Source organism: Falco peregrinus, chromosome 8 (assembly GCF_023634155.1).
Source record: "Falco peregrinus isolate bFalPer1 chromosome 8, bFalPer1.pri, whole genome shotgun sequence".
Classification (NCBI taxonomy): domain Eukaryota; kingdom Metazoa; phylum Chordata; class Aves; order Falconiformes; family Falconidae; genus Falco; species Falco peregrinus.
In genome coordinates, this window is record NC_073728.1 from 18,559,258 (window position 1) to 18,574,027 (window position 14,770).

Here is a 14,770-nt window from a genome sequence, read left to right on the forward strand (position 1 = left end):
TCCCTGTGTGTTGTAGCTGTCAATGAGAGCTGAGATCAGTAGTGCATTGCTGAAGCCCTTGGTGCCATGCAGGATCAGGATCTTTGAACTAATTCAGCAGAGATGATGTCAGAATTGAGTATTAAAAATGTGGCTCACTGTTTGTTGTGAATTCATGTTACCTTGAAGAAGTAGAAAGAAACTGAACCCTTGACTGCTTTTAGCTCTTACGCTATTTTTCTAAAAGCGTATTGTAGCTAAATGAAATAGAAATAGTTTGTTGTAGTAAGACTCAGTTCAGCTAGAGCCAAGAGCTTTGAACACCTCAAGTGGTTTAAGGCAATCACTTTTTTTTTCAATTTGTTTGGTAAATTTATGTACCAGTCATGAGGAAAGAAAGGACTTACATATCCAGGTGATTGTAAACCAACAAAGATTATAGGAATGAACATACTGATTGATTAAACTCTATTAAAAAAATGCACATTGCTAGGACAACTTATATGATTGCTATTAGCAAAGTGCTCAGGTTCTTTCCCAAAAAGATCTTAAACCTTTTGTGAAAACCATTGCAACTTCTAGATTTGCAGTATTATACTTGAAGAGTAAAGAATAATCGTTGAAAGTAATAAACTGAGTCCTGGTATCAGAACAACCAGACTTTCATGTTTATGTTTGTTTAATGATTTTCAGAATAAATATTTGCAATTTTGCTTTTCAGTTTGAAAGATGTATTTTAAATGTTACCAATGAATGAAATATTCTGCATTGTGAATTAATAAATTAAGATTATAATTCATATTAACTCTTTCTAAAGGGGTGGCTCAAGTGTTGAACAGGCTTGATGGGAAACCCTTTGACGATGCCGACCAGCGACTGTTTGAAGTAAGAGGCATTCAATTTTGTAGCAATAACATACTTTTTCAGCAGGATTTGGTATTTTTGGGTAATGCTGCTTCAGGGAGGAGGAAATGCTACTCTAGGGAGGAGGAAAGAATATGTTGTCTGTGTTTGTGGTTTGACATTAATTCTCAGAACTTCTCGCTTAATAAGTTTGCATCCTAATTAAAACAAGCTTATTGCATCTGATCTTTCTCATCTTGTTGAGGCCAGTGACTAAGCTACATTTTCAAGATAACCCGCCTAAGCATGATTATTCCTAATATTTCCATGCAATTCCTTTTCATGATTAAGCCAGCATTCATCTTTATGTTTGTGTTACAATTGACTTATAATTTACTTTCTTTTCTTTTTTCTCTTTTTACTTCTAGGCTTTTGTTATTTTCTGTGGCCTGGGCATCAACAACACCATTATGTATGACCAAGTGAAGAAATCCTGGGCAAAACAGTCTGTGGCTCTTGACGTATGTATACATCTTAATGAAACCTCTTCTTGCTCATAACCATCACATGTAAAGAAACCTCCTGCTTCTGAGTTTATTGTAGTTAGCATCATTTTCTATATCTAGATATAGATATTCTCTGCACCTTAGTGTGTTGTCTTACTAAGATAATGCTGAAGGGAAACTTTCTCAGGCTGTGCTTAGCTGCGGAGCTCATGCACAGCTTAAGTGATTTTGAACCTGGATATCTCACTTGATGCCTATGTTATTTACATTGGAAGTGGGGACAGTGATGATGGTGAATCTAGTTTCTTACAGGTGTAAGTGTAGGAATTAATCTAGACATTACATGTATTTTCTTGTCCATCAGTAACTGAGAATTCCTTTGAATTTGGTACTTTAAACAGCTTATTGTTGTTTATATACTATTGTAAAGTGTAAGTAAAACATACTGTGAGCAGGAAAAATTTGAAAAAAGCGATCATCATAGGGCTTTTTAGTATCAAAAGCAACATCTGCTGAACCCTTCTCAGATACGTGTCTTGCTGGAATAAAGTCAAAGCAGGATGGCTGGCAGCTCACTAAGAGCTCTGCTGTGGTTCAAGGCCAATACATAATGCAAGGTCCTGGCATGCCAACCTATTTCACCTTTCTATAAGATGCATACAGACCGGCTAAATGGATGCAAAGCTTTCTCTTTTTTTGTCTGTTGCCTTTGTAGCAGTTTCTTTTCCTGTTTCTGTTCCCCCATGCCCCATTCACAAAGACTGAAGTCTACCACCTGCTGTACAACAAACTCTAAAAGGCAGAATGTTTCAAAAAATTATGATTATTTAAACTTCATTAAGCCGATTTAACAACAAAGCACTATATTCTCTATTATATTCTGGAGATTTTGAACATGATCACATTAAAAATAATCTTGGTGAGAACAAAGCTTGGAGTTTTGAGGATAGCCTTACAAATCTTTATTATTCCTACTAAAACAATAATTAAGAACGATTTGAATGAAATTTAAGATCTTGCAAAAAACATTATACAAGACTGATTAATCTTTACCCTTTCACTGGAGGAATGTTTTATGTTGCTCAGATTTCAGTATTGTTTTAAAATTCACATGTGACAAGAGAAGAAAATCATCTAGCTATCCCTGGTGCGTGCACCCTTTACCTGTGTAACTCCTTTGAACTTATGCAATACCCACCATTACAGTAAGAACTACAAAAATAGTGTTGACCTGATTGAGATGTGAATTTCTCTCTAATAAACCAAAAATCAAACTGGATTGCTATGAAAGGGACATAATTATTTTTCTCTTTGCTTTAGGGTTGGATATAGTTACCTATATATCAGGGATCTATCCTGTAACATGTTTTTGAAGTCAATAGGACTGTGTTAGAAAACATTCTAAGCATAAGCGGTGCTCTTTTTTTTTTGTTATTCCTCTATATGTATTCACTTAGGAGGAAAAGACCTCCTGCAAGATTCCTTATTCTTTATATATCATAGTCATGAATTACTATAAACCCTCATATCCCCCAGATGTTTGTATAATATTACTCCTCCTAGCAAGAAAAACAAGCAGTGCCAGATATCACACTCAGATACAGAAGAATGAAAGTTAACATAGAAGTTTGTTTACTACTGAAATCAAGGAAGTTTAAGTTTCTTGGTTTAAATACAGCTTCCTTCTTTTATCTAACAAAGGCTAATAGCTATATAGCTTGAATGCAGATTATAGGTTTGATAAATGGCCACTATGCTTCAGTGAAGAGTAATTCTTTCTATAAATGAGCAACAACTCATGATAATATTTGTGTAAAGTGATTGAAGATACATTAGAAAAGTGCTGAACAAAAGAATGGTATATGCTGAAGGACTGTGAATCCATTTTTCAGTAGTAGAACACTTAATTAGTATTTGTGTATTTAGCTAGGGTGGCAATGAGTGGCGTTTGAAAATGACATTGATATCAAATGTAAAATAAATCAATTTGATTTATACCATAATAAGATCCAGATATACTGGTTTTCATATAGAATTCTCATAAGATTGACTAATAAACAGAAGACCAAAATGTCAGCAATTGATGGGGAAAGGTTGACAGTAGGATGACGTATGGTTCAAAACCAGGCTAATTTATATATTAAGGATGCAAAATTTGCTAATGATTCGAAGATTAGAATAATCAATATTAAGGAAGACTGTAAAAATCTAGAGGAATATAATGAATGCAGATAAAAGAGAAACTTGACGAGAATATTGGTATTAAGTGTAATCTGTCATAGCAGGAGACATAATTTTACTAATCTTACAGATATCTGAGAGAAGCTACAGTATGGTTGGACAGAAAAATAGATACTCTTTGAGGAAGGACATGATGTATAGTTATTGAAAGTAAAACGTAGGACAGAACAAGTGAATTGGTGTTTGTTATTTATTCTTTCATAGTGCAGGAATGATTTTCTGTTACTGTAAAAGATGACATCTCTAAAACTGATATGAATAAATACATCTTGGGACTTACTGCCACAATGTATTGCAAGCCAAGGGCATTTGAGATAGAGTTTAGGTATTTGTATGAGTAACAGAGACATTCATAGATGAAAACAATTTCAAAATAAGAAATATATATCAAAGCTTTAGTACATAATCAGATCGGGTGTTGCTGTGTGGTGGGGGGGACCTGTCCTTGCTAGGAGTGCTCTGGCTCTGTGAGCTTCCTCATGGACCAGCACCTCATCTCACGCAGTCAGACCTTGGTGGGTCCAGAACGCAGGCTCTTGCACCTTCTGGAGTGCTTGTTGAATGTTAGTATTGTCACATAAGGATATAATGTATTCCATGTAAATGTATGCATACTTATAAGTAATAAGAGATGTGCAGTACTTTGTGCATTTCATTAGATGCTTTTGTCTCCAGAACGATATTGCAGAGAATGTCAGGTATAGCATAGAGGTGCTAATTTGCATGCAGTGATGTGCCACTAGCAAAGGCGTTAAAGCTTTACAGTATAGCAAAAGGCATTATTTAAAGCCTGTAAATCTACTGTTATTTTTACATTAAATTCTTTCTCTTTTTAATTGTAGAACTCCAGGAGAGAACAATGTAGGAATGCTTATAATATTAAATCACTTACTGTCCATGATTCCCTATAAAATTCCCTGCAACATAAATGCCAAATGTATACCTGATAACCTGCAATTAGTTATTATATGCTGACATTCAGAACTGAATTACCATGCATAAATATTAACTAAATTTGTTTTAAACATCACCAATTAGACAGCAGTACAGAGCCCTATTATTTTTACTTGTCAAGTCTACAAAAATGTTTTTTTATCTTTTGTTCTGGGGCAGGTGTTATCTTATCATGCAACATGTTCGAAGGCAGAAGTTGATAAATTCAAGGTAAGGATTTAAGTTTTTAGTTATTTCTGAAAATATAACAGTAAATTAAAATGGATGCAGATTATCTGAGAGAAAAGTTTTACATCAAAAGCAGAAAATCTTAACAATGGTTTATGAAGGATGTATTATGTGTTAGGCTGTTAGGCAGGGAAGGTGGAAAAAAAATCTCTTAAAGGATAAGGAGCTGCAGTGATGGGTGCACAGCAGAAAAATACCATTGTCCCAGCACCAGCTGCTGGAACAGCATGTCAATATGGGTTTGGTGGCCTCCTCAGCAAGAACCACCATAGGGAAGTCATACCACAGTGAGAGGTGAGGAAGAAGCTAGAGAAAACAAGAGGAGCTGGAGACTTTACATGCTTACAGTGTGGAAGTTATCCTGTGTTTGCTAAAAAAGGAAAGCATTCACTATCAAGATTGTGCACAGGCTCAGAAGACTGGACCTGAAGGTGAGAAATCCTCTTCTAACTTCTGTAAGTGCCCTGGGCAGAACTGTAAAGTGATGTGTGCTGAACGTATAGCATTGCTAGGGACAAATAGTTATGTGTTCTCTCGCTGAATCCTGCCTTGCCTAGCAGTAGAGATTAGGGGGAATGGTGACCTTGCTCTTTCATCACTGCCAGCACTCCAGAGCTGGTTTTGCGGTAGGCTTTGTTTGTCTTTTTCTGCTTGAGGAAGCACTAGGGAAACTTGGTGGCACTTTCCTTGGTTATGAGGAGTCAGCGTTGTAGCTGTCTGGAAGGCTCTCATGGTGGCTGTCGGTGTTGGTTTCCTGTACACAAAGTGCATCGGACATTGTGGCGAGGTCTCTGGGAAAGAAATCTGGGCTATTGTGACCCTGCACTGCTGGCATTGCCTGCTGTGGCTCCCTGGCACCCATCTGGCTGAAAAATAGCTGTTTGATGGTTATTTTGATACTTGGCCGACTTGCTGCTCTCTGTGTCATGAGGATGGTTGTAGTGGAAGGGGGTAGCCATGGGTGATCTAGCAGAACAGATGCTGATGAGTTACCTGGACTGAAGAAGGGCAGCTATTGCTATTTAGTTACTTGGTTTTTAGATTATTTCCTGAACAATGTCTGTGCCTTAGAACTCTGTATTGATACCTGGCGATAAGGGTATAATATTCTCCCTCCATGGTAGTTACTGGTGCAGTTACCCACCCTTTTGTAAACTGAAGATTAGATTACTGAACTACTGCTGGAATCAAACATGCTGGAAGATTGTTCCAACACTGCAGCCAGCAGAATATACTTTTGTGTGCCTAATAAGTTGTATTTTATGTCTGGCAGAAAGAATGTTGAACACTGTGTGAGAGAGAGGGAAAAGAAAGGGATAAAGGGCCATAAATATTAATATTTTTTTTATATGTATGTGTATTTTGGTTTGCCTTAGAGTAAGCATCTGTAATACAGCTGCTGTGACTGTCAGGATTCAACCACTATCTTTCTACATACCAGAGGGCCAGACTCCTTGGTTGCTGTCAGCCATTGAAAGACAATTCTCTGATGGTCTGTGTAGCTGAAATAAAAGCCTGCTATGTTACTCTTTGGACTTAGATACTAGTGTGATGAGGAGCTATTCTACTTGTTTTCCCAGGTGTCTTCATTAATAGATTTGTCAGTCTCCAGGTAAGAAATGTCATTATCCATTTACCTTGACGGCATATATCTATCCATTTAATGGTTAATGATAAGGTAAAGGGAAGTGAAAAAGCATTTATTCATTAATAACCCACATAAATACATTTTTATAAAGCACATAGATTAAAAAAATGAGAAATATAACCAAACTATACTTAAAGTAAGCTGAGGTATTTTTTTCAGAAAAAATTTTCCCTTTCCTATATCCAGTTGTCTCGCTTTCAATTCCTGACAAAATGAGTGCCAGGTACTATTTGTTAATGCTTTACACCATTGGTTTTGAACAAAACATATCAACAAAAACCCAGAGCGGAGCAGCATGTCTTGTGGGCCTTCAACAGAGAGCTCATCCCCAGAGAAGGCCATCCATCTGTGGGATGAAATTGCTCCCATCTCCCCCGTGCAGAGCTCTGGCAGCAGTCTCCCTGTCAGGGTCTCTAGGGGCATCCTACCCTGAAATCATTGCTCTTTTCTCTGTTCGTTATACTGTTATATTTTGCATAAGCCCTTTGTTATATTAGGGTCATCTTCTAGACTTGACTGGCTAATAAACAATTCCTCCCTCTGGGGGTGTTTGGGGCTAAAACTCCTCTCTCCCTCTGGTGATTTATTGGCAGATGTCAGAGGAAATGTCTGTTATGATTTATCTAATGTTCTGGTTCAGTCAGAACAGTAACAAACACACATGATAGAAACATCTAAATGAGAGTAACGCTGGTAGTTCACTGCTGGCCCTTGACTGACATGGGCCCTAACAGTAATTAATGACTTTGGAGTGACAATACATTTGAGTTAACAATTTTTCAATGTACTACCCCAAACGTACTGTAACTGGACCTCAGCAGCTTGGAAATAATTATATATTCTTCCTCCTAGTTCAAGTCGTTTATTTCCATCTTTGTCATCTTTATTTCTTTATAGTCTTAATAAAATGCTTTACCTTTAATTTTTATTTGCCTAAAATCTCAATAGTATTTTGATACAAAGTGAAAAATTGCCAGTGTACTTGAAGCTTATTTTTCCTCTGGCTTTTACTAGTAAATTAATTTTATTGCAGTGTAGAAGGCCTAGCAAGATGAGTAAAAGTTGATTTTTTACTTGAAATTTTGTCAATAATTTCCTACTGTTACTGGATGAATTCACAAATGTCCCTAGTATCTTCTTTAGAATTAAACGTAATCATTGTGAGCAGGTTCTGTAAAATAAATAATATTTATCTCAGTTGCTATTTATCCTGTCTAAGAATTAATGAAACTACAAAACCCACCACCTTAATAAGAAACCCTTAAGAAATGAATGCCTTTCTCCAGATGCCAGGGTGGGAAAAAGTGCAGAGGACCACTGGTTGTGGAGCTGAAAATGCAGAGGGAAGTTCACAGTATCAAACAAAGAAACATAAGTGTATGATAATGGACCATGTCGTGAAATTGACCTATTTCATATCTGATTTCTACAACATGTCTAAAAACAAAGCAGCAACATAGATTCACATTGAATGGGGGTTTTGCACATTGCTGAAGGGATTCCACTTCTGGTGTTACTAGAATATAGCATTCACTAATAAAAATCTGAAAACCAAGTTTAAAAATGCTTATAAGATTAGAAATTGTTCTATTAATGAATGGATGGGGGTTTTTACTCAGAAGAGAGTTCATTTCTATGAATCATTACTGTAAATATATGTGTCACCCATCCTTTTCATTATTTGCATTAAAGCTTTGGGGATTCATTAGCACTTAGCTAGCAGGCACACATTTCTCAGGAAGCCAGCGCAAGCAGGACCAGTGTGAGCCTCAAATACAGTGTAGGCAGGTGCAACTGCTGACCTGGATGGAGCCACCCACGCAGCCTGCTGCCTGCGCCCAGGGGAAGTGGGAATGGAAAATTCACACCTTTAACCCAGTGAGCTTGTTTTAGCAATGAGAGGGGGCTTATCCCTCCAAGTAGACACAAATTGAACTGCTGAGATCTGGATTCAGACCCTGAGCAAATCCCTTGGTCTCTGTAGGTGGTAATCTGGCCTTGGGGAAGGTAATGGGAGGTTTGCCATTGATTTCAGCAGGATGTTGCTGTCTTCAGCTTTGTTTGGTATTTGTAAAATTGCGTAGTGATGTTACCTCTGCCACCTTCCATCTATTTATTCATGGCAAGTCAGTCTTTTGAATAGCATTTTCTGACAGAAATCCCTGAAAAAAGTTAAAATTTAAGATCCAGTCCTCTTTCTATGCCAGTTTAAAATGTAGGTTAAGTGAAAACTTGAGTTGTCATGCAGTGTAAAATGGGTCCTTTTTCCTGAAAATGTGTAGGGTTTATGATGGGGGGAAACATATGGAAGCTTAATTGATAGAGTTTCAATAACAGGCAGTTGAATCAGAATTAATTATTAATCAGAATTAATCACGGGGTATCTACCATTACTCCTCTATTTGGGATATACGCTGTACTTCCAGGTTCTAAGAAAGATGATGTGAGTTCTGTGAATTATTTATAGGATTAAAACAAAAGCAACGAAGACATACAACTTATAGTAAGTATTGTTTGTAGACTCTCCATTGCCAGATTATTTTATATTTATTTGCTACTAAGTATTTTTCAACTCTGATATATTTTTTTAGATTTAAATTCCAATGGCTTAAAAAAAATAAAAATATTTAAATCAGATAAACTGCTAAATTCATGTAAACTGCATAATATTTTTTAGGTTTTCTGATACGTGCTTCATTACTGTGGTAGGTAGATTTCTGATACCATGACTGTAGATGCAGGGAGAAAAATTAAACTTTACTTTTTGTGGCATTTGCATGTAAACCAAAATTCACCTCAAGTGCAAACATTTCTTGCATATCTGAAAATGTCTTAAGTCTTGAGCCTGGTTTATCATAATGCTTCTCCTCACTTGCATCTACATAACTACACTAAATTCAAACTGAATTTTGGCAGGATAAGCTAAAGTAATGCAGCAATGAATCATGCCCATATCAATATTCATTTTATTTTTTTAAGAAGTTAGAAATAAGTATGATTTTTAAAAACTATGGCAACTCAATTCTCTCATCTTTTAGGCTTAAAAGACAATTCCATTATTTCCATTGTGTACTAGCACTACTGTTTAGCTATAAGCATTTGTATTACTGGAATAGAAAATGGAAGACTAGCAAGGTCTGATTAATCTAAGATTGATGCTATCCTATAGCATTGTCCTGTAGTGCACTATTGAAATACAGGCTCTCCAAGCCTAAAAATAGGTGTCTTTTTGACAAATCTAGAAAGCCAAGATACGTGAGTAAAGAATGCAGAATTGTGTCCAGAACAGAGTATTTTTAGCAAGAGTTACTGACTTCTGAGACTGTAATGAACAAGCCTTGTGACTTAGCAAGCAGTCCCACAAACACACATCACCTTTAAATTTAGCTAATATAGTTTCCAAAGAGAATATGTAAACACTGTCCTATTATGGGTAGTATAGAAGAAGGTATTTTTAAAAAGCTAACCTAATTGTGCAGCTGTGAATGGTATAAATCAGATCAATATTTAATGACTGTGATGCATTATTTATAGCCCTGTGAGAGATTCCCTTTTTTAGGTCAAACAGCACACAGGAGAGCTACACAACAGAAAATAATGTATCACCTGCTTTACAGAATCTTTGATTCAAAATATAGCGTGAATAACAATTCCTGTATTTCTCAATTCTAGTAGCCTGAGGTATGGCTAGTTAAGACCTACCTCCGCACAGGGAGGCTTTTCTGTCTTTCTTAAAAACACAAGGTATTTAACTAAGGAACGACGGAAAGAGTTGAAGCAAAAAAGGAAACAACTGTTAGGAAGTACTTTTTTTCCTTTTGAGAAATGCACATGTTCACAAGATGTAAACCACTGTTTTTTTTCCTCTGTTTTTCTACATGCACTGCCCACATAAGACAAGACCTAAAGTGCAGTGTTGAGTTTCATAATTCATGAAACTGAGGTCTTTATTGTATTACATTATTTCATACACTTTTACATGTGCCTATGTCTTCAGTTGTCATGGAAACAAGTCAGGAACACATTGAATACACTGAAAATTATTAAAAATAATAAATAATGATTAAAAGTAAAATACTGGGGGTTTTATACTAGTTTTTGAAATGTGAGGCTGTCATCTGTTGACGTCAGGCTAGTGCTCTGTAGTTCAAAGATATATAGCAATAATTTTTTTTTTTCATTTCAGTGAGGGAGGGCATAGAGAGCAAGAGTAGGGAAAGATTGTTCGTGGTCTTTTCTCATACAGTGTTTAGGTTTAGGGGTATCAAATTAAATTATCAGGGTACAGATTTTAATCTGACTAAAGATCTCTTCGGCAAACGTGTATTTAAACTATATGACCTATCACCATGGATGTTATGAGTTAAAAATGATGAATTAACAGAAGAAAAAGGCAAACAATGGCAGTTGCATGAAGATAGTCGTCTGTGGCTCAGGAATTTTCTGAAGTGCAGCTTGCCAAAGTCAAGAGGAGTGTACCAAGGAAGTGTTTTCTCAGTTCTCTTCCCTGCTCTTGGTCAGTCTCAGAGCTAAGGTACAGGATTTGGAAGGACCTTTGGTCTGACACAACACAACTTTATGTTATTAATCAGTGCCTTCCAACACTTTCCAAGCACTGCTTGGAAAAAAAAAAAAGGAAACTACATTCTTTGCATCACATTTTATCACCCAGAAAAGAGATCATGCCTTCTCTGTTTAAAATTAGATGTGCTTTGACTTGATCATTACTGTCATAAATCTCAGAAACTGCAGATACCAGGGTTTGATGAAAACTCCCAAGTCTGCTGAATTGTTTTAGTACAAGCTATTTTTCCTTTCTCAACCACCTGCCTGTGGAAGCACTTCTGGATTGTCCTGCTAACGTGTTCTTCAGCTCCTTGTCTCAGTGCTGGGACCTGTGATTCTGCATTTTATCAGAAATAAATAAAGTGGGATGACTTCAGTCTGTCAGAGGCATGAGAGGCAACTGTTTACAAATTACTTTAGGAGCTCTCCTGCTGAACTAGTGTCATACTACAGTGTCTTACCCTAAGCCTAGGGATAGTTAATAGAAAAAACTAATGGGAATTCTGAATTTTCTTTCAAAAATTTAAATATTCAGTTTTATTGAAATGTCACCAGTTGAATTTACTGGCCTCATAGTCGATCAAGATGAGATTAACTTGCTGCAAAAGGTCACTGAAAGGATTCCTTTTGTATTTCTAGTATGACCACATGTATTATTTCCAGGTGAAAACCTGGAGCTCCCAGAGTCAAATGTTTTCTTCCCTCCATGGCAGGTGAAATATGAATTATCTGGGATAATTCATATTATGGAGGGAGGGTTTACGAGTGGTTTAACCTGGTGAGGCTACGATGCTGAGCTGCTCTCTGAAGGAGCCAGCCCTCTTTGTTGGCTATAGAGGGGTAAAGGGTGTTATAGTGGTCATGAGGAGTACATCCACCTCGTCTGCCCAGCTCTGAACATGTGTAGTCTTAACTGGGCATATTCCTTGCCCTTACGTTGTCATATCAATGGAGCAGGGCAAGGCACTTCTTCATTTTTTGGTTTCCCATCTGCAAAGAGGGGACAGGAATATTAAAATATCTCTGTAAAAGACTTAAACATTTTTCTGACTGCAGGAGATTTGTATTGTGCAACTGTGTTGCATGTGTATGATAAGCCTGCACCAAACCAGTTTATTTTGTAGTGTAGGTGATAAATTCTGTTTTTAAAAAATCTTTCTTTTGAGGAACAGCTATATATGATTTGAGACATTTAAGGCAAAAGACAGAAACCTGTGGCCTGGAAGCTAGATAAAGCACACAGTTGAAGCTAGATAAAGCACACAGTTTAATCATATATTTATGCCTATACAAATTTTTTTTCTGTTCATTTATGAGTTTAGCACTGGTCATTAAATTTTTTGAAAGGGATAGGCTTCCTTCAGCAAGGAATATATTCTGGTCTGTGATTTAATTAGGGCAAGGGCATAATGCAGATGTCAATAAGGAACTTCTGTGGAATTATTTTAATATGCACAGGCAAAATTTATTTATTCATAAGTATTTATGCTATAGAGAATAATTTCTGAATACATTTACACTGTAGGTTAAAAAGAAGGGAGCATAAGGGTTAGTGTTGGAAAAATTTGAAAAGTCAATATTGATATTCTGACTGCACAGTAAAGATACACAGTAACACACAGCTATGTTAAATAGTACGTGACTACTTCTAAGGTCAGCTACTTCATTGCTAGACCAGAGCCCAAATCACCTTGTTAAATACCTTAAGGAGTAATAAACTTCAATCACTGAAAGTAACAGAAAGTGAAAATTACGTGCATGGTCAAAATCAATCTCTTCTGTGAAGCTGAAATAGATTTTAACAGATTTAGATAATAATTCTAAGAATTTCTGCTGTACTCTAAAATTCTTTTACAGTACTGAAAAAACATTCTAAGTAGTTTAAAATATTACTGGCTTATTGCCTTTAATAGTGGCTGGTTTTCAGTTTCTTAGTAATTATGCACACTAATACAGTGGTACTTCAACAACAAATTTTCAGCAGAGGAGTAATAAAACATTTATGGTTATTAATTTACCCATACTAAAAAAAGTGCGCTGCTGCTTTGCTGCTCTTAAATACTGGATTTTGTTATTTACATGGCAAGCTTTGTATTTCTTGCATCAGTTTTCATATCCAAAACCACAATTAGTCCAGGACTTGAGAATGCTTCTAAAAACAAATTAGAAATAGCAATTGTTGTGGACATAGTATTGCTCACAAGTGGAGGTGAAATGATCTATTATCCAACAGACCTGTTGTTTGTCCCTCAAACTGATCAGTCATCATACTCCACAAGAATTTCTTGTCAGCTAGAAAGCACCAAGGAATAAATACAGTTCAACATTGCTAACACCATTAAGCCAATGACCATGCAAAAAAGTGGTAAGGCATGGAATACATCTAAAATGTCATACAAGCCTGAGGAGTATCTGATGAATGACTAAAAAAACCCTCAACACTTATCAAATAATAAAGTAATATGCTTCAGTTAGTGACAGATTTGGGAATTTATATTTGGAAAGCTTTTCAAGCAGGAATTAAAAATTATCTATCAAAGACTTGTGCACTTATATTGGACCAGAATAATTTAAAATATTGGGGTACTTCAGCAAACGATGATACTTCAGAAGTTCTTCACTGTGGGTTTATCATGGTTCTTTTGTCCATCAGTAAGGAACAAATTATTCCCCACAAAGTTTATAGACATCCCTGGGGCAAGCCCTGTATGTGACAGCTCATTGTTCTGAAACCTGCGTTCCCAGACTGGCCCAGTAAGACCATTGTTGTGTTTGTTGTAACTTGTGGAAAAAATTCTTCAAAGAAATCCAGAAAAATACCATAATATTTCACATGTGAAATTATTCTTTATTTACCTGTGCTTGGATTCCTTTTGTAGCCCAGCAGACTGACAAGTTATAACTGGGAATTTTCTCATTAAAAAATCAAGTTGCTTTTCACCAAACTTTGTCTGGATAGACATTTTTTAATTGGCATTATTAATATCAATGTTGATTTTAAAATTAAACAAACACTTTACTAGTTGTACTGATTTTAAAACCAGGAAAAAATCTTTTGTTTTCCCTAGCATAATACCCTACAAAGGGAAAAAATACTTTTCTTTGTTTGTTACTGTCTCTATACAGTGTTCTGTCCACAAACAGTTGTTTGTCATAAATGTTTACTGGTATCGATTTTAAATTATTAATGGCAATATTTCTAAAGGCTTTTCTTTTTACAAAATATTTTACAAAAGGAAATATAAATGTCCCCCAAAGGAAGAAGGCAGTGTCCTTTAGAGGCTTTTGTCATTGCCAACGAGTTGATATTAAAGCTAGAACCTTCTTATAATTTAAACTCCCAGAAGTGAAAAATGGGAAATAGACGAGAAATGTTTTTCTGAGATGAATCTGTTTGGCCACTGGGTGCCATCCTTGCTCCACTTTAAAGCTGATTGCCTAGCAGCATTTCTGTTAAGCTGTAAAATCCTGAAAAAGGTAATACTAGTGCAATTTCACACCATCATAATGTTTGTATGTGTGCATGTAGTAGAATATGTTAGCAGCACAGGCAGCAGTGTCCTTTTTGTGTGAGTCACCAAGAGACTCAGGAGAAGTATCTTCACAGGTTCAGCCGTGTTACATGCACAGTCTTATATCCAGCAATTTTTCTTTGCATTCCTCTATCAGCTGGTAAGAGCAAGGCTGTGCTGAAAGACCTATTCCCACCCATGAGTGTGTGAGTGTGCAGTATTAACTTAGGCTTTGGGATTATCTGAAGGAAAAAAATTACATGGATGCACCCTTGTTTTCTAGATCAATACAC

General features: G+C 36.3%; 1 protein-coding gene across 1 annotated transcript in view; it reads left to right on the plus strand.

The window, feature by feature from the left end:
- Window positions 1-14,770, plus strand: part of PDE11A (phosphodiesterase 11A) — a 135,993-nt gene that overhangs the window by 68,082 nt on the left and 53,141 nt on the right. Inside the window, 3 exon segments of the mRNA XM_055812394.1 lie at window positions 797-864; window positions 1,251-1,343; window positions 4,683-4,733. Coding sequence (XP_055668369.1) covers window positions 797-864; window positions 1,251-1,343; window positions 4,683-4,733 — 212 coding nt within the window.